At 36.6% G+C, this 20,000-nt stretch overlaps 1 protein-coding gene across 11 annotated transcripts in view; it reads left to right on the plus strand.

The window, feature by feature from the left end:
* Positions 1–20,000, plus strand: part of cfap46 (cilia and flagella associated protein 46) — a 189,262-nt gene that overhangs the window by 78,527 nt on the left and 90,735 nt on the right. For all 11 annotated transcript variants that reach the window (XR_012389014.1, XR_012389013.1, XM_073920364.1 and 8 more), the window contains 8 exons: positions 4,321–4,433; positions 7,198–7,410; positions 8,913–9,120; positions 12,788–12,931; positions 14,714–14,824; positions 18,200–18,381; positions 18,577–18,708; positions 19,710–19,875. Coding sequence is in view for 9 of the 11 variants with exons in the window: in XM_073920364.1 (XP_073776465.1) it covers positions 4,321–4,433; positions 7,198–7,410; positions 8,913–9,120; positions 12,788–12,931; positions 14,714–14,824; positions 18,200–18,381; positions 18,577–18,708; positions 19,710–19,875 (1,269 nt within the window). In the remaining 2 variants the exon portion in view is untranslated. The remainder of the gene's footprint in view (positions 1–4,320; positions 4,434–7,197; positions 7,411–8,912; positions 9,121–12,787; positions 12,932–14,713; positions 14,825–18,199; positions 18,382–18,576; positions 18,709–19,709; positions 19,876–20,000) is intronic.

Below are 20,000 nucleotides of genomic sequence, written 5' to 3' on the forward strand. Positions count from 1 at the left end.
CTTTTTTTCCGTTCACTTGCATTCGGTTCTCTTTGAAAAAGACTAGACAAAAAACAATGCTCGTATACCTACACGGGAAAAAAAAAGTGTTGCATGCAGAACTGTTGCAAACAATTTATTTGTGCTGAATTTAAACAAACAAATTAAATTGAATAATGTTTAACTTAATTTGTTTTTTTAAATTCAACACAATTCAATTTGTTTACAACTACTTAACAAAAACAAATTGAGTAAATCCAAGGAATCATCTTTGAATATTTTTTCAGTGTACAGTCCTGCTGCTTTTAAGAGCTCAAGATTGAAAAATGTATAAATTTGTAAGCAACAGCAGCAGTCAATGCTTTCGTTTTAATTATGCTCAGGCACGTGATCATCCTTTCATTATCACTCGTGGTGTGTTTTTACCTGCTTTCTTTTGCTTACAGTTATTTTTGTTAATATAGTTTAATCATCATCCTTTATAATAACATTGCTTTAATATGAGATTAACTCCCCATTTTTGTGTAGTAACTGCTGATCTGGGACCTTTAGCCAGGACAGATTAATGTGCAGATTTTAGATGCATGACAATAGATCTTTTTAAATGTTAATTAAAAATAATAATAATAATAAAGTTTTGTTGAATAAAACGTGCATGTATACAGCTATATATTTGCTTGCTTTGACACATTTAAATATGTGGCTGAGAAATAATTATTTCTTTTTAACGTGGGTAGAGATGAATTCTTTATTCTGAGCCCTAAAAAGTCATGTGAAATAAAAACCAATTGCAATGTGACACAACCCATTTGCTCATGCACAGCTCATACACAACACACACACACAGTGAAATAAATGAGGAGGCATGTGGACAGCACAACATCTAAATCAAGTCATTTTAGCATGTCAAAGTCACATTTATTTATATAAAATATATTTTCCAAACAACAAAATTGTGGCTGGTGAAAATGGCAAGTGGCTAGTAATGTTGGAAATCTACTAGCCACAGTGGCTGGCGATCAAAAAAGGTTAATGTAAAGCCCTGGCTGCACATATAAGGGTGTATATAGTAATATACCTGTACATACACCTGTCATTCTGTATATTTGCATTCACTACTTACTTCTATCTTTAAAATATATTAATGATCTGTGTTTTGTCCTGTCTCTGTAATTCTGTTGCACTGTAGAAGCTCTGTCACCAAAACAAACTCCTCGTAAGTGTGAACATACCTGCCAATGAAACTCTTTCTGATTCCGATTAAGGGGTTAATAATATTGACCTTAAAATGGCTTTGCAACTATTAAAAACTACTTTTATTCCAGCCGAAATAAAACAAATAAGACGTTCTCCATAAGATTAAATATTATAGGTAAAACTGGGAAAAATTCCTAAATCTGTTCAACATCATTTGGGAAATAATTAAAAAATAATTTTAAAAAAATCACAGATGTTGAATAATTCTGACTTCAACTGCATATACTCATGTAGCGGAATGAAGTAAAGCTCAACCGAACTTGAGTTGAAGTGTGTGAGACACAGGGGCGATGACCTTGACTAAAGCAGAGCAGCTTCTCTTTGATTCTGCCTTGCTTTGTTCTCGGCGAATGTTTCCTCTTTATTTGGAGGGTTGATTTTTCAGAAGACGTGCCTTAAATGTAATGAGCTGCGTGTTCCTCGTGGACCGGCGACGCTTTGATCCTCTGTCATCCTGTGTTAACCGTATGAACCGTTCATTCCCATCAGCCCCTGCTGCACATCTGAAAGATCCACACAGACACAACACTGATCCCTCAGTCTCTAAAGATCCCAGAGTCTGCTGCAAAACACATTATGCAATCATTATTTAACCCTGTAAAGCCTGACGTATGAAGTAATCATCAGAAGAGCACATGGATTACTTCTCAATTTTCTACAATCTCTTAGTTTAGTATTTGTCGTAATGTAATTTGACTACTTCTGGATTACATTTAGATTACTTTTATTATAACCATTATATGATATTACAATACATTTTGTAGTCAGGATTATGATATCTTAGATTAGATGTTTGTGTTAATCAGACTACTTTTGGATTACATTTAGATTACTTTTGTGCTAACTGTTCTTTGATTACACAATAACATTTGTAGTTTGTAATGAATCTTTGACGTTAAAAGTAGTGTAATCTGACTACTTTTGGATTACATTTGGATTACTTTTGTTATAACCGTTATATGATTATGGTGCATTTTGTTTCCAGTTATATAATATCTTAGATTAAATGTTTGTGGTAATGTAATCGTACTACTTCTGGATTACATTTAGATTACTTTTGTGCTAACTGTTCTTTGATTACACAATAACATTTGTAGTTTGTAATGTATCTTAAACATTAATGGTAATGTAATCTGACTACTTTTGGATTACATTTGGATTACTTTTGTGCTAACTGTTTGATTACATGATAACATTTGTAGTTTGTAATGTAGCTTAGATTAGAAATCAATGTGACTACTCTTGGATTACTTTTAGATTACTTTTGTGGAAACCTTTTGTTTAAATGTGTACTCGGTAATATATCTAAGATGAGACATTTATGTTAATGTCATCTGACTACTTCTAGATTAGATTTAGATTACTTTTGTTTTAGTTGTTATTTGATTACACAATTTGTATTCAGTTATACAATATCTTAGATTATATATTCATAGTAAGTAATGTGTCTTTTTGTGGATTACATTTAGATTACTTTTGTGTCTCCTGTGATTACATTACAACAAATGTATTCTGAGATATTTTGTTACTTTTTATTATGTAATCTGACTATTCTGGATTACATTTAGATTAATTTTGTGATAACCCTTATTTGATTACATTACAAAACATTTCCTTAATAATATATCTTGGATAAGACTTTTGTAGTAACGTAATCTGACTATTCTTTACATTTAGATTACTTTTGTGCGAATCGTTATTTGACTGTGGTCACACAATATAATTTGAGGCCAGGAATATAATATCTTAGATTAGACATTTGTAGTAATGTTATTAGACTACTTCTGAATTACATTTAGACTACTTTTATGCTAACTGTTATTTGATTACACAATAACATTTGTAGTTTGTAATGTATCTTAGACATTAATGGTAGTGTAATCTGACTACTTTTGGATTACATTTAGATTACTTTTGTTATAACTGTTATATGATTATACAATACATTTTGTAGTCAGTAATATAGTATCTTAGATTAGACGTTTGTAGTAATGTAATTACACTTTTGGATTACATTTAGATTACTTTTGTGTTAATTTATTTGATTACACTGTAAAATGTGTAGTTTGTAATGTATCTTAGACATTAATGGTAGTGTAATCTGACTACTTTTGGATTATATTTGGATTACTTTTGTTATAATTGTTATATGATTATACAATACATTTTGTAGTCAGTAATATAGTATCTTAGATTAGACGTTTGTAGTAATGTAATTAGACTACTTTTGGATTACATTTAGATTACTTTTGTGTTAATTTATTTGATTACATGGTAAAATGTGTAGTTTGTAATGTATCTTAGACATTAATGGCAGTGAAATCTGAATACTTTTGGATTACATTTAGATTACTTTTGTGTTAACATGTATTTGATTACATTATAACATTTTTAGTCTGTTATATAAAATCTTAAATGAGACATTTCTGGTAATGTAATCTGACTACTTCCGGATTACTTACAGATTACTTTTCCGCTAAACCTTATTTGATGTCACATATAAAGATGCAGGATAATCTTGTGCTGTTTTGACAGATAGAAAAATTAAATCTCTATTTTTTTTATGAGCAACAAGACCGTTGTTAACCGTTTCTCTTAAAAAGGTAATGATGATCACTTAATATTTCATACTCGCACTAATGTTCCTCACTGTTAGTGTTTGCTGATAGAAAACCTTAACACAAAACCACAAACATTGACTGAACATTATGTACATTAAGGACACATTAATGTTACAAAAACAACTTGACGTTCACAGCAACATCACAACTCACTAGTCAGCTCTGGAGAAAATCATTCCACCGCTGGAAAACAGAGGAAGTACTGGTTCTGGAAATAAACTTTCCGCAAAACACTGACATTTCTGCTGCTATGCTGAAAAGATGTTTTATTTTATTGCCAATAATGACAATCTCCTACAAGCCTCTGTTGTATGACTGGCAGTTTGTATAAAACAGGATTGATCATTTTGATGATGTTAGACATTGGCTTATCAACTATAATGATACCGTAGGGTAAATTGTGTGACTCATATGCTTATACATTTGCATAATGCAATCATTACTAAAGTATTGCGCTGTCTAGGTAACCATTCTAAAACTTCGCTCTGAGGGGGTGGAGCTGAATGGATCTGCTGTACCACCTGATAAAAGAAAGACACACCCACCTGAGGACGATGCCCACTGGAAGCTGTACAGGTGAACAAAACAACTGTTGTTGAATTTTTACATGTAACTTGTATTATATATCTGAATTGGGTAGGCTATTGGGTACTGTTCGTAGTGTATGTGTGTGAATGAGTGTGTGTGTGGATGTTTCCCAGTGATGGGTTACAGCTGGAAGGGCTTGCACTGTGTAAAACATGTGCTGGATGAGTTGGCGGTTCATTCCGCTGTGGCGACCTCTGAAACTTCTAAGCCGAAGGGAAATAAATGAATGAATGAACTAATAAAAATCTATTTGGTATTTGTGTGTGTGTGTGTGTGTTTACTGTATAATAATTTTATTATTATTATTATCATCATTTCTAATAATTTCACTAATGTAAAAAAGTAATGTGATTTTAAATGGTTTTTGAAGCTGTGTCCTAGTCTCTGTATCTCTCTCACACACACACACACACACATTTGTCTCTCAGACTGATTTGTGGTGTTCGATGTTGATCTGGTGTGTGTTATTGAGCCGAACAGAGAGGATAATCACAGAGAGCCGCTCTATTCCACATCCCAGCATGCATTAAATGACTTTCTCAAATTATCAGCCACATGAAACAAAAGTCAGGATAAACAGGGCTCAGCAGAACACACACACACACACACACACACACACTTACACTGCTTTAATGTGAATCGCCCGTTGCCTAATGAGATCAGATGGAATTGGATTCAGCTTTATTGTATCTGTGCGGAGTGTCAGTGTAATTCAGTTAGCAGATAAACACACGCTGCTGCTGCTGCATCACATATCAATGCATTCTGTGCATTCTGTGCAAATGCAGATTACATACTGTACATGACAGCAGAGGGCACACTGTGCTGCCATGAAGACATCAGAAAGTTCTTAGATATTATATTCAAATTATGTAATAGCAGTATGTTGGATTGGTAACAGTATGTCCTTAAATGGTAAAATTATGCATTGTTGACTTGTGTATAATAAAAATAAAAGTAAATAATGATGCTAATAATAATAACAATATTATTAATTTAGTTAATTATAATTTTATATATACTGTAATATAGTGCATTCACATGCACTATAATTTTAATTATCTTAATAATTTATATTATTATTATTAATAACAATAATAATGTAATCTTTTTAATTTGTTAATAATAACAATGATACTAATGTTATTATTATTATTATTATTATTATTATTATTAATAATAATAATAATATTATTATTATTGTCGCTATTATTGTTAGTATAAATTATTATGATGATGATTGTATTCATAATAATAATATTAATAATAATGATAATAATAATGATATTTATAATAATAACAACAATAATGACAACAATAATAATAACAATAATAAATAACAATAATAAACGTTTTTATTTATAGTAAAACATTATTATTATTTTTGTTGTTATTGTTATTATTATTAATTTATATTGATTAATAATAATGATAATAATAATAATAATAATAATAATAATAATAATAATAATAATAATCTTTAGAATTTGATGATAATGATAAAATTATTATTATTATTATTAGTAGTAATATTAGTATTGTTGTTAATACAAATAATTAAGATGATGATGATAGTAATATAATATCTTAGACTAGACATTTATGGTAATGTAATCAGACTTCATCTGAATTACATTAAGATTACTTCTGTGCTAACCGTTATTTGGTTACATTATAAAATGCTCAGTCAGTAATATATCTAAGATTAGACATTCATGGTAAAGTAATCTGATTACTTCTGGATTACATTTAGATTTCTTTTGTGTTAACACTTATTTGATTATACAACACAATTTATATTCAGTAGTCTAATATTTTAGACTAGACATTTAGGCTAGTGTAATCTGACTACTTTTTGGTTACATTTAGATTTCTTTAGTCTTTTCCCCTGTTTGATTACATTATAAAATGTGTGGTCTGTAATATATCTTAGATTAGACGTTTGTGGTAATGTAATCTGACTACTTTGGATTACATTTAGATTACTTTTGTGTTAACACTTTGATTACATAATGAAATGTTTGGTCAGTAATATAATATCTTAGATTAGACTTTTATAAAAATGTAATCTGATTACTTTTGGATTACATTTAGATTACTTTGTCCTAATCGTTATTTCATACGTCAGTAATATAATATCTTAAATGAGACATTTCTGGTAATGTAATCTGACTACTTCCGGATTACTTACAGATTACTTTTGTGCTAAACCTTATTTGATATCACATGTAAAGATGTTATATTATAGAATAATAATAGTAATAATAATAATAATAGCATTAGCATTACCATAGGGGGAATTTTTGTAAAAATGCTGAATTATTTATTGATCTAAACAAATGGTAAAACAATAAATATACTATGTATGACTATAAATTTAATGAATAAAGTAAATATAAATGTGTGTGTGAGTGTATGTGTCTGTGTATGTATGTATGTATATATATATATATATATATATATATATATATATATATATATATATATATATATATATATATATATATATATATATATATATAYACAYATATATATATATATATATATATATATATATATATATTGGGGAAGGTGTGCCAGTAGAATGACATGTAAATCGATATAAAATAGTTCAGGACAATATAACTGCTCTATAAATATTTTCATCATCAACATCTAATCTAATGATCACACGTTTAATAGTAATACAGACATACATTATCATGTGTTACGCCCGCTGTCATCAGTCATTGTCTTTTCTCTCTGTGCTCAGTGATTGGATCAAGGATCTGTCAGCTTACGCCATTGGTCAGTTCCTGCGAGGGGCGGAGTTGGGGGTGGAGCTGTGTGAGGCGTGGCTGGTGGTGAATGCAGCTGTTTATCTGTGGAACTACAGCAGGGATGTACTGTCCAGAGGAGAATATCTGCTGCTGCTGCCCACATTCAGCCGCATGCTGGAGCTGCTGAGACACACGGGGCATGCTGGGTAATGAAGTCCTGCTGTTACTGTGTGTGAGGGATGTTTCTGACTGAGGGATTGATGTTCCTTACTAGTGCTGAAATGTAAAGTTCAGTGCGTGTGTGCTCCAGATAGGATTGACTTTCGATGTATGTTTTTTGAGGTGTTTTTAAATGTGTTTATATTTTAAGTATTGTCCCTAATAGTACTTTCACAAATTAAATAGAAATGTTTTTTTAATATTATTTGATTTGATTTTAGTTGGTGTGTGTTGCTTTATATTATGTTTTGTGTATTATTGTTCATTTTCATTCGCTTATCTGAGGCCGGGTCGTGTGGGCAGCAGTGTTAGGAGAGAACCCCAGACTTCCCTCTCTTCAGACACTTCCTCCAGCTCCTCCAGGGGGATCCCAAGGCGTTCCCAGGCCACCCGAGAGACATAGTCCCTCCAGTGTGTCCTGGGTCTTCAGCCCAGTCAAATCAGCCCAGTGCATGCTGAAGGTCCATGTTCGATGAAGCCAACAGAACAACATCAACTGCGAATAACAGCGGTGAAATCCTGTGCTCCCCGAACTATTATTTGCCGATTATTATTTTTGTTTTAATTATTTTATGTTAAGTTTGTTAATTTTGGTTTAAAAAGTATATTTATTGGTGGGCTTGGTAGCGCTGACGAGTCTGGGCGGGACCGAGAGCCCCGCGAATGGCGCGACCTAAATGGAGCGATTGTTTACAAGTGTGGAGCTCCGGATGGAAAGTTTTGTTTTGTGTTTACCTCATAGTTAAAGTTGTTGCACGTCCGCCGGTTCCTGCCTCAAAATGAGCGAGTTTGAGCCACTTGTACATCCCGGAAGTCTTCAGAAAAACAAAACAGCAGCGAAGAAACTCGACACAGAGGAACATTTACACCTCACTGCCCACTAGCGCTTCAGAAGTGTTAATGCAGACCAACAGAGACAGCGCGCAGAAGCATGCATGCGCCATGGGTTACGCCGGTCACTTAACGCAGAAGTATAAACCAGGCTTTATCCAGCATATGCTTCATGGAGCGGATGCCCTTCCAGCTGCAACCCATCACTGGGAAACACCCATACACACTCATTCACATGCACTGATACACTACAGCCAATGTAGCTTACCCATTTCCCCTATAGCGCATGTGTTTGGACTGTGGGGAAACCGGAGCACCCGGAGAAAACAGAACAGACCATCGTTATACATTGACTTGCCTAATTACCCTAACTTTACCCTAATTACCCTAGTGAAGCCTTTAAATGTCACTTTAAGCTGAAGAGAAGTCTCTTGGAAAAACATCTAGTCAAATATTATTTACCATCAACAATGTTGAAAAGATCTGCTCTCTGTTAAACAGAAAATGGGGAAATATATGCAGGGGGGCAAATAATTCTGACTTTAACTTTATATATTATTTTGATTTGATTTTAATAATTATTTCTAATTATTCTGTAATTATTGTTATGCATCATTGATAGTGTGTGTGTGTGTGTGTGTGTGTGTGTTTTGTGCAGTGAGCTGGTTGTGGTGGTGCTGCTGTGTGACGCTGTGGCTCAAGGACTCCTCCAGCAGTGTGTGTGTGTGGATCCGGAACCCCAGAGCGCGGTAAAAGCAGCAGAAAAGACTAAGAAAAGTCGAGGAAAGATTGTGGAGAAAACAGGCTTCACTGCGGGCCCTCAGCTGGAAACGGCGGCTCTGCAGGACATCAGGAGAGCTTTAGAGGTGAGCCACTGCTTATCTGCACACACACACAACAAATACAGCGTCTGACGAGGGGTCTAGAGGCCTGAAACATTCACAACAAGCTCCAAATACCAGCTTGACTTCAAATGAGCTTGGAGGAAATAAATGTTCCATGTGTTTTAATTATGCAGTTTTTGCATAGAAACTTAAAGTGATGCACGTTTATCACTCATACATGAATATAATATAAGTGAGCTTATGAAAATATGAAAAAAAAAATGTATGTGCCTATCTGAAATAGAATTTTATGAAGTGCTGTAAGAGATCACTACAGATTTGTGATGTGTACTTTTACTTTATTGTGTTTTGGCTTTATTTATTTTTTTTGTTTGTTTCTATTATTATTATGATTTTTATGATTATTCTGTAATTATAGCATTTTATAATGCTGAATTCGTTAGTTGTATTATTTATATGTTCTGAAATAAGTAATACAAAAAATATGATAACACTGAAAAAATATTTCGTCTTATTATATTAAGCAGAATTATTTTATGAACTTTATATGTACTTTTGTTTTATTTATGCATTTATTTTTTACATTTATTTATTTATGCATTTATTTATTTATTTACGCTTATATTTATGCATTTATTCATAAATGTACTTTTGTATTTATTTATGCATTTATTTGTTTATTTATGTATTTGTTTGTTTATTTACGCATGTATTTATGTATTTATTCATGCATTTGTATTTGCATTTGTTTATACATTTATTTGTTTATTTATGCATTTATTTATTAATTTTTTATTAATTTGTTTATTTATGCATATATTTATGCATTTTATTTTTGCATTTATTAATGTTTTTATTTGTTAATTGATCCGTTTATTTACTTATTTATGCATTTATTTATTTGTTTATGTATGCATTTGTGTGTGCTTTTATTTATGCATTTATTTATGCAATTTGTTTATGTATGCATTTATTTTTGTATTTGTTTATGCAATTATTCATGCTTTTATTTGTTAATTTATGCATTTATTTTTGCATTGATGCATGCATTTGTTTTAATGCATTTATTTGTTTATTTTTGCATTTATTCATGCATTTATTTGTTTATTTATTTGTTTATTTATTACATTTTGCATTTATTTTTGCCTTTATTAATGCTTTTATTTTTTATTTATGCATTTATTTATGCATTTATGTACGCATTTATTGATTTATTTGTGTATTTATTTATGCATTTATTTTTGCATTTATTTATGCGTTTATTGATTTATTTGTGTATTTATTTATACAATTATTTATGTATTTATTTATGCATTTATTTTTGCATTTAATTTATGCGTTTATTGATTTATTTGTGTATTTATTCATACAATTATTTTTGCATTTATGTATGCGTTTATTTATGCATGTATGCAAGCAAGCAAAACAAGCTCCAAATATCAGTCTAAAACCAGATAAGCTTGAAGACAATAAATGTTGCATGTATTTGAATTATGCAGTTTTCATATAAACTTAATGTGACACATATTTGTCAGTTGTACATAAATATGTCATGTTTTTTGCACTCTACAAAAAAAGGATGAATAAAAAACGTGACACATTCTAAAGTGCCCCTATTATGAATATTTGAAAATGAGCGTTCATGTGGTGTAACTCAGCTCCAAGTGAATGAAGCATCCTGCAGAGTGCACAGTGTGTGTAAAGTTACTGACTCTCAATCCAAGAGTTGATTCATTAAAAATGAGTCACTTTCAGGATGATTCCCAAACCGTCTTTATATTGACGTCAACCTGAGACAGTAGCATAGTGTGCAGTGTTCTGTCTGTGTGTTCATTTGAGTGTGAGTATGCATTTGTGTGTGCAATTGTGTGCATGTATGTGTACACACACTTGTATGTTTGTGTATTTTTTTTGTGCATTTCTGTTCAATGGATCTTTGTGCATAAATGTGTGGTTTTGTGTTTATCTTTATCTTGTATAGCATTTTAGACAAGCTAAAAATGTGGTCTTGTTTTCTGAAATGATATGCCAAAATGAAGTACGTTTTTCCTTAAAGGAAGCAATAATTACACAATATGGTAAGTGAAACAATTGTCAGATTATTTAGCTTTTTTTTTACTCATTATTTCTGAAAACGAGACAGTATTTTTTTGCTTGTCTAGAAAACGCTCCTTGATTTAAGACTTTTTAGATATTTGGACTAGAAACAAGACAAAAACAAGTAGGAAAAGTATTTTAGCAGTGCATGAGCGTGTGTCTCAGATCCAATCGAACACATTTAATGAACATTTCCTATTAAACTGCTCTTTCTGAAATGGATTCACAGTCAGATGCTGTTAAACGTCTCGCTCGTCTTGCCGCTTCTAATTAAATTTCATTTTGCTGCCTTTTGTGCAGATTTACAGACCCTTTGCTGCACATATCAGCGCTAATTCCACATGAAAGCCTTTATAATAGGGAAATTATTCGCTAACTACTTTCCCTAACACTGCTCTTTTCACACTCCACATGAGAAGCTAATCTGGCCGTTTCAAACACACATCAGGCTACAGAAAACTGCAGATTTACACTCAAACTCTGAGTTAGAGGATGTACTGGAGATGCTCTGTGCTCTGCTGATACCTGTGTGTGTGTGTGTGTGTGTGTGTGTGTGTGTGTGTGTGTGTGTGTGTGTGTGTGTGTGTGTGTTTCTGATATATATCCAAATGCTTGTTAATGCAAATTTTCAATCAGCCAATCACATGGCAGCAGCTCAAGGCATTTAGGCATGTAGACATGGTCAAGAGGATCTGCTGCAGTTCAAAGCGAGCATCAGAATGGGGAAGAAAGGGGATTTAAGAGACTTTGAACATGGCTTGGTTTTTGCTGCCAGACTGGCTGCTCTGAGTATTTCAGAAACTGCTGATCTACTGGGATTTTTACGCACAACCATCTCTAGGGTTTACAGAGAAACGTTGCCTGCTCTGATGAGTCTCCATTTCTGCTGACACATTCAGATGCTCGACTCACAATTTGGCCTCAACAACATGAAAGCATGGATCATCCTGCCTTGTATCAGCGGTTCAGGCTGGTGGTGGTGGTGTAATGGTGTGGGGGAGATTTTCTTTGGGTCCATTAGTACCAATTGAGCATCAACGCCACAGCCTACCTGAGTATTGCTGCTGACCATGTCCATCCCTTTATGAGCACAGTGTCTCCATCTTCTGATGGCTACTTCCAGCAGGATAACGCAGCATGTCATAAAGCTCAATCATCTCAGACTGGTGAACATGACGATGAGTTCACTGTACTCAAATGGCCTCCACAGCCACCAGAGCTCAATCCAATAGAGCAGCTTTGGGATGTGGTGGAACGGGAGATTGGCATCATGGATGTGCAGCCGACAAATCTGCAGCAACTGTGTGATGCTATCATGACAATATGGAGCAAAACCTCTGAGCAATATTTTTCAGTAGCTTGTTGAATCTCTGCCATGAAGGATTAAAGCAGCTCTGAAGGCTTTGTATCTGGGCATGACCACAAATAAGCAACGTGTTTAATTGTGAAGAGCTTTCAGTATGCCTTTTTTTCTGATTTTGTACGTGTATATACTTCTGTTTTTTGTGTCCTCAAAAATCTTTTCCCCTTATGTAGATGTAAATGAATCGTTAAAGTATGTGTGTGTGTTTGTGTGTGTGTTTGTGTGTAGGTGTGTGAGTATGCTCTGAAGCTGTCCAATGGGAACATTGATCCAGTGCCTATCATGGTGAGGAAGAAGCTCTTGAGCACGTGGGTCTCCGTTAAACAGCAGCTTCAGCAACAGATCGGACTTAAACTGGACATCAATGATGAGGTGATGGACAAAATAAAACTAAACCAGTCTGGATGCTTCAGGGTTTACGGCTAATTAACTCTATTGTGAGAATATGTAGGCAAACACATCTCAGTTTTATTTAGAGACTCAAACTGAGCAAATAATATGCAATTTGGAGCAGATTCTAATGTTTAGATGGACAAAGTTATACAAAATTAACTAATGCTTGAGCTATATATATATATATATATATATATATATATATATATATATATATATATATATATATATATGTTAATGTGACTAAACTTTTTCTCTTTTAGGTAAGTTAGGATGATCACATGTGTTTCTGTTCTGCTTAATGGCAGAATAATGAGAGAGAGATATTTAGAGAAATAGTTATAACTTTTCTTGAAAGTCAAGTTTACACACAATAAGATTATTCTGCCTCTGGAAAAGCTCAGATGATGATGTCAGGGTTTTGGAAGTTTCTGATTGGCTAATTGACAACATTTGAGTTAATGTGAGGCACAACTGTAGAATAGTGTTGAAGGAAAAGCTCAAACACACTGCTTCACTGTGTGACAACATGGGGAAATCAACAAGCCAGAATCAACAACAAAGCCAGATTACAATCTGCTGAATTACGCTGGGAGAAAGACTCATGTTTGGAGACTTGTCCTGTGCTCTGATGGAGCTAAGATTGAACTGTTTGGCCATAATGAGCAGTGTTACATTTGGAGGACAAAGGGGAAAGCACACAAGCCTAGAAACACCATCAAAACTGTGCAGTATAGGGGCGGCAGCATCATGTTGTGGGGCTGTTCTGCTGCAGGAGGGACTGGTCCACTTCACAGCATAGATGGCATCTTGAAGAAAGAACATTATGCAGAAATACTGAAGCAACATCTCAAGACATCAGCCAGGACATTACAACTTGGCCACAGATGGGTCTTCCAAACAGACCATGACCCTAAACACACTCCCAAATGAGTTCAAATGTGCTTTAAGGACAACAGAGTGAATGTTTTGGAGTGGCCATCACAAAGCCCTGATGTCAATCCTATAGAGAATGTGTGCGCAGAGTTGAAAAAGCTTGTGCGAGCAGGACAGCCTACAAATCTGACTCAGTTACAGCAATTCTGTCAGTAGGAATGGGCCACAATTCCTATTGTGAGAAGCTTGTGGAAGGAGACCCAAAACATTTGACCAAAGATATACAGTTTAAAAGCAAAGCTAAAAAATACCAAGGAAATGTGTGTAAACTCTTGACTGTCTAGAAATTAATAAAATAATTCTCTCAATATTCTGGCATTTAGCAAATGTAAATCATTTAGGTAATCCTAACACACCTAAAGTAGTAAAAGTTTAGTGTGATTTACCATCAGACATTTAAAAAAATGGTTATGCTCCTTTCTTTAGAGTGTGTGTAAACTTCTGCTTTCAACTATATGAAAGCGAGCGGGTTTATTATATTTGCTATAAATGCTCCTGTTGTTCTGTGCATGTACTTGGGCTTTTAAAGGTACAGTACATATATCTGATTGTTTGTATTAAAGGTCAAAATTGTATTACAAATAATAAATAAATATATGTTTACATTTTAATACGAGAATTGCTGTGCTGTGAAGAAAATATAAAAGTATTTGTGGAAAGCACTGTCAATGCACCGAGATATCCAATTAAACTGAATCGATGGCCTGATAATCATAACTGAACCGAACTGTGAGGCCAGTGTAGATTCACACCTCTAATAAAGACGCCGTCTGAATCCATTCATCATATAATACTGTGTGTTTATCTGATTTCTGCATCTCTCAGAGTGAAAATGAAGCCGTCTCCGCCATGTCTCGAGTGCTGATCGCTGTGGAGATGCTTCAGTGTAACAGGAAGTCCAAACTGATGGAGTTTACAGTTCCTGCTCTGTCTGTGGTAAGAACATATAAACACGGCCTGTTCATATGTTGCTATGGGCTCAGAATGTAGATACTCTGGCCTCAAAGAGATGCTAATCCGATGTAAAATATTTATTTAATCAGAAACATCTCTGTGATCTTTTGAAGATTTAGTTTATTTGCTAATATCTTTTAAATGCATCATTGTGCAGAAGCAGAGGCAAACATCAACCAATTGTTTATGCCACTCTTGTGCTACTTCACAAATAGAGTGTATTCAGTGTGAACAGCCCCTTATTTGAGGCCTGTACCTTACAATGTCAATATGGAGAGCTGTATATCAACGTTGGTGGCAATAAGATGAAAGAATAGACACTTGAGAATCATTTCTTGAACTTCTACTTTTGCCATTATGTGGTTCTCCAGGGAGACTGATAAAGATCCATCAGTGGATTGTGATTGTGTGTCCAAAATCACATGCTTATGCACTAATCCACACCACTTTGTTGTACAAGTAATGCAATGAGAAGGAGCTTCTGAAAAGAGGAGTTGCTAGTAAAGTGGAGGAGCTGCTGAGAAAGGGAAGGGGCTGCTGAAGAAGGGGAGGGGCTAATGATGAATGGGAGGGGCTGATGTGAAAGGAAAGAAGCTTCTGAGAAGAGGTGGAGGTGCTAGTAATGCCTAGTTCACACTAGAGGATTTTAAGCCTGATTTGAGCCCGATTAGGAAGTTAACGAGCTCGCCGACAGATCGGGCTGTGATCGGGAAGAAATCTGCGGGTGCTCGGCGCTCGCCGCTCTTTATGTGTGAACTACTGAACAACACATCAACGAGGCTCGCTGACGCGTCGCCGACACCTCGCAGACGGAAATCCAACATTCAGCATGCTAAATATTCCAGAGCAGTCGGCCGACTCAACTCTACGTGTGGTCAGATGTAATGACGAGCTGCAGCCAATGAGAGAGCAGATCAGCATGAGCTGAACGCCTGTGTGTTCAGGAGCTCAGCAGAAACATCTGTGATTGGTCAGAATGGGCATCAGTGCACTCGCTTCATTCTGCGTTAGCACAGACATGAGAGGAGGATATATTAACAGTGGAGCTAGAATTCTGTAACTATTAGAATTACCATACTGCTCATTCTGACCGTTCTCATATAAACGCCATATTGTCACAACATATTTACATTCAAAGCTATTATTAAGATATTAAAATTAAGCTTTGAATGTCTGGCATCATATTTAATGACACATTACCCTAAAAATATAATATTTTTTGGCAATACAGCCTATAAATATGTAGTTAAGATACTAAAACACTTAAAGGTCTTGGCTTTCATTTTCACTTTCAAACAGGAGCTATTTTGCGGCACAGAATCTGCTGTTTTGAAAGATATCTGCAGTAAATTGATGTTTTTGCCATCAGAAAGTTTTGTTTATGTTAGCAGGAAGTTGCTGAAAATGCACACACATTTAAAGTCACAGCGAAAAGTATCAGACATGCATGCAGTCATGTTGACCAATATGGTAATTTAAGGCAGAAATGCTCAGTTCTTTACTGTTTTGTAATAAAATAAAATAAAAAAATGTCAGAAAGAAATACACTGATAGTTAGAAAACGGCAGGGTGTTAAAAAATGTTAGTTTTATTTCAAAGAGTTATAAAATTACAAAAATTAAAAACTCTCTGTGTATCTATCCACTCAAACCTGCAGATGAGTGATTAATCCACTGATAAATCAGCTTTCTAATAAATAATTCTAATAATTAAAATTTTTTTAATAAATGCTTTCTCCAAAGCTTGAAACGCTGTCAGTGATGTCATCAACACACATGCGGCCAACTCCTCCCTTAAAATTGTATTGGCTGTGGTTTGGTAGCTTGAATGAGCTGATGGGGAATGAGTTGTTGTCAGATCATGTAGTGTGTGCTTCTGAGAAGAGGTGGAGTTGCTCGTGAAGTGGAAGAGTTGCTGGTGAAGGGGAGGAGCTGCTGAGAAAGGGGAGGAGTTAATGATGAAGAGGAGGGGCTGATAGACAAGGGGAGGAGCTGCTAAGAAAGGTGGAGGGGCTGCTTAGGAAGGGGAGGATCTGCTGGCAAATGGAAGTAGCATCTGTGAAGGGGAGGGGCTGCTGGTAAAGAGGAAGATCTGATGATGGAGGGGAGTGGCTGCTGGTAAAGGGGAGGAGCTCATGAGGAAAGGGAGGGGGTGTTGAGGAAGTGGAGGAGCATCAGTGAAGGGGAGGAGCTGCTGGTAAAGAGGAAGAGCTGAAGATGGAGGGGAGTGGCTGCTGGTAAAGGGGAGGAGCTCATGAGGAAAGAGAGGGGCTGTTGAGGAAGTGGAGGAGCATCAGTGAAGGGGAGGAGCTGCTGGTTTAGAGGAAGAGCTGATGATGAAGGGGAGGGCCTGATGGCAAAGGGAAGAAGCAGATGAGAAAAGGGAGGGGCTGATGACAAAAAGGAGGGGCTGATGACAAAAAGGAGGGGCTGATGAGGAAGAGTAGGAGCTGCTGGCTAAGGGGAGGAGCTGCTAAGAAATGGAAGGAGCAAATGATGAAGGGGATAAGCTCATAAGTAAGGGGAAGAGATGATGGCAACGGGGTGCAGCTGCTGAGGAAGGGGAGGGGCTGCTGACGAATGGCAGGGGTTCATGATGAAGGGGAGGATCTGCTGAGAACAGGGTGGAGCTGCTGGCAAAAGGGAGGAGCTGATGACAAAGGGGAGTGTTCTGATGACATGGAGGGACATGAATAATGGGGAGGATCTGCTGATAACGAAGGGGAGGAGCTACTGGTCAATGGGTGGTGCTATCAGGTTGGATTACTGTATTTATTTTGGATTGTGTTTTCCAGTGCTGGGTTGCGGCTGGAAGGGCATCTGCTGCATAAAACATTTGCTGGAATAGTTGGCAGTTCATTCCGCTGTGGCGAACCCCTAATAAATAAGGGACTAAGCTGAAGGAAAATGAATGAACTTTAGATTGTGCAACATGATTCTCCTACAGAGATGTTCATGACGCTGACTGCATGTGCTCATGATGGGTGCAGTTTGGATTTGGGGGAGAATCATTAAATGTCATTTGCTATCGATTGGGAAACGGTTGAAATGTCCGGTTAATAAAAACACTAAATTCATACGCTATATGGTGAAGTGTATTAGTGTGCAGTGTGTCACTTGTGAGTCTGAAAGCCTCAGTCAGGCTGAGTAGATGCGGTGTGGTGTCTGTCAGTAACAGATGATCTCTCTCATCACACACACACCCTCTCTCTCTCAAGTTCAAGTTCAAGTTGCTTTAATGGCATGACATTAAGTACGGTATTGCCAAAGCACTTCAAATATAAAATATATTAAAAACATTGAAAAATTCTCTCTCTCTCTCCCTCTCCCTCTCCCTCTCCCTCTCTCTCTCCGTCAGCTGGTGGAGATGGCGTCGGGCGTTCAGTGGTCTGATCCTGCTGTAGAGCTCTGTGTGTGGACTCAGCTCGCTCTGTCCGCTCATCAGACCCGTGATCATGACCTCGTCCTGACCTGCACCCATAATGCACTGCAGCTGGAGCAGAGCGCCGTTCACAGGTTGGAGACGGACTCCAGCGCTCTGTGAGTGACATCAGTTCAAGTGAATTAAGTTCAGCTCTTCATGAGTCAGACAGCTGAGCAGCGCATCATGTGCAAAGAGAACATCAGTTTAGTTTAGGATGTAGTGAAATGGAGAAGTTCCTCAGTGTATTGTGTGTGTGTGTGTGTGTGTGTGTGTGTGTGTGTGTGTGTGTGTGTGTGTGTGTGTGTGTGTAGGCTGAGTGTGTGTTCAGTGCAGGAGATGCTGAGCAGTGCAGCGTGTGTGAGGGGTCAGAGTTTGCTTCATGAGGCCAGAGCTCATCACAGCACATATATGGAGGGTCTGCGAGCGCTGCTGTCCGCCGTCAGGTCTGGAACACACTCCTCTACTGCTGTGCTCCTGCTGCTTCAGGCTCAGTGCTGTGTGTGTGTGTGTGTGTGCGTATTTGCATGTGTGCATGTGTGTCTGTGTGCATGTTTGCGTGTATGTGTGTGTGTGTGTGCGCATTTGTGTGTGTGTGTATGTTTTGTGCATGTGTGTGTGGCATTTGTGTAGATGTGTGTCTGAGTGTGTGCATGTGTGTATATGCAGGGGCGTGTGTGTTTGTGTTTGTGTGTGTGTGTGTGTGTGTGTGTGCAAGTTTGTGTGTGATGTTTGTTTCAGTAAAATTAGCAGAAACCCTGGTCCCCTCTTGGTCATTTTTAACAAATGTGTATGTGTGTGTGTGTGTGTGTGTGTGTGTGTGTGCGTATTTGCATGTGTGCATGTGTGTCTGTGTGCATGTTTGCTTGTATGTGTGTGTGTGTGTGCGCATTTGTGTGTGTGTGTATGTTTTGTGCATGTGTGGCATTTGTGTAGATGTGTGTCTGAGTGTGTGCATGTGTGTATATGCAGGGGCGTGTGTGTTTGTGTTTGTTTGTGTGTGTGTGTGTGTGTGTGTGCAAGTTTGTGTGTGATGTTTGTTTCAGTAAAATTAGCAGAAACCCTGGTCCCCTCTTGGTCATTTTTAACAAATGTGTATGTGTGTGTGTGTGTGTGTGTGTGTGTGTGTGCGTATTTGCATGTGTGCATGTGTGTCTGTGTGCATGTTTGCTTGTATGTGTGTGTGTGTGTGCGCATTTGTGTGTGTGTGTATGTTTTGTGCATGTGTGGCATTTGTGTAGATGTGTGTCTGAGTGTGTGCATGTGTGTATATGCAGGGGCGTGTGTGTTTGTGTTTGTGTGTGTGTGTGTGTGTGTGTGTGTGTGTGTGCAAGTTTGTGTGTGATGTTTGTTTCAGTAAAATTAGCAGAAACCCTGGTCCCCTCTTGGTCATTTTTAACAAATGTGTGTGTGTGTGTGTGTGTGTGTGTGTGTGTGTGTGTTGCAGGCTGGCGGAGCAGGCGGGCAGCTGGCCTCTGTGTGTGAGCGCAGCGGGTCTCTACTGGACCTCCTGTGTTTCTCTGCTGGACTCCAAGCGCCTCCGAGCACAGCTGAGAGAACCACTGGAGCTCATCCTGAAGACCCTGACACGCACACACAGCAAACACACACGCGTGAGTGAGACACGCACACACACACACACACACGCACACACACACACACAAACACTTTTGATGGGATAGACTGTACCTCACATTCATTCATTCATTTTCCTTCAGCTTAGTCCCTTACTTATCAG

This window comes from Danio rerio, chromosome 13 (assembly GCF_049306965.1).
Source record: "Danio rerio strain Tuebingen ecotype United States chromosome 13, GRCz12tu, whole genome shotgun sequence".
Lineage (NCBI taxonomy): Eukaryota > Metazoa > Chordata > Actinopteri > Cypriniformes > Danionidae > Danio > Danio rerio.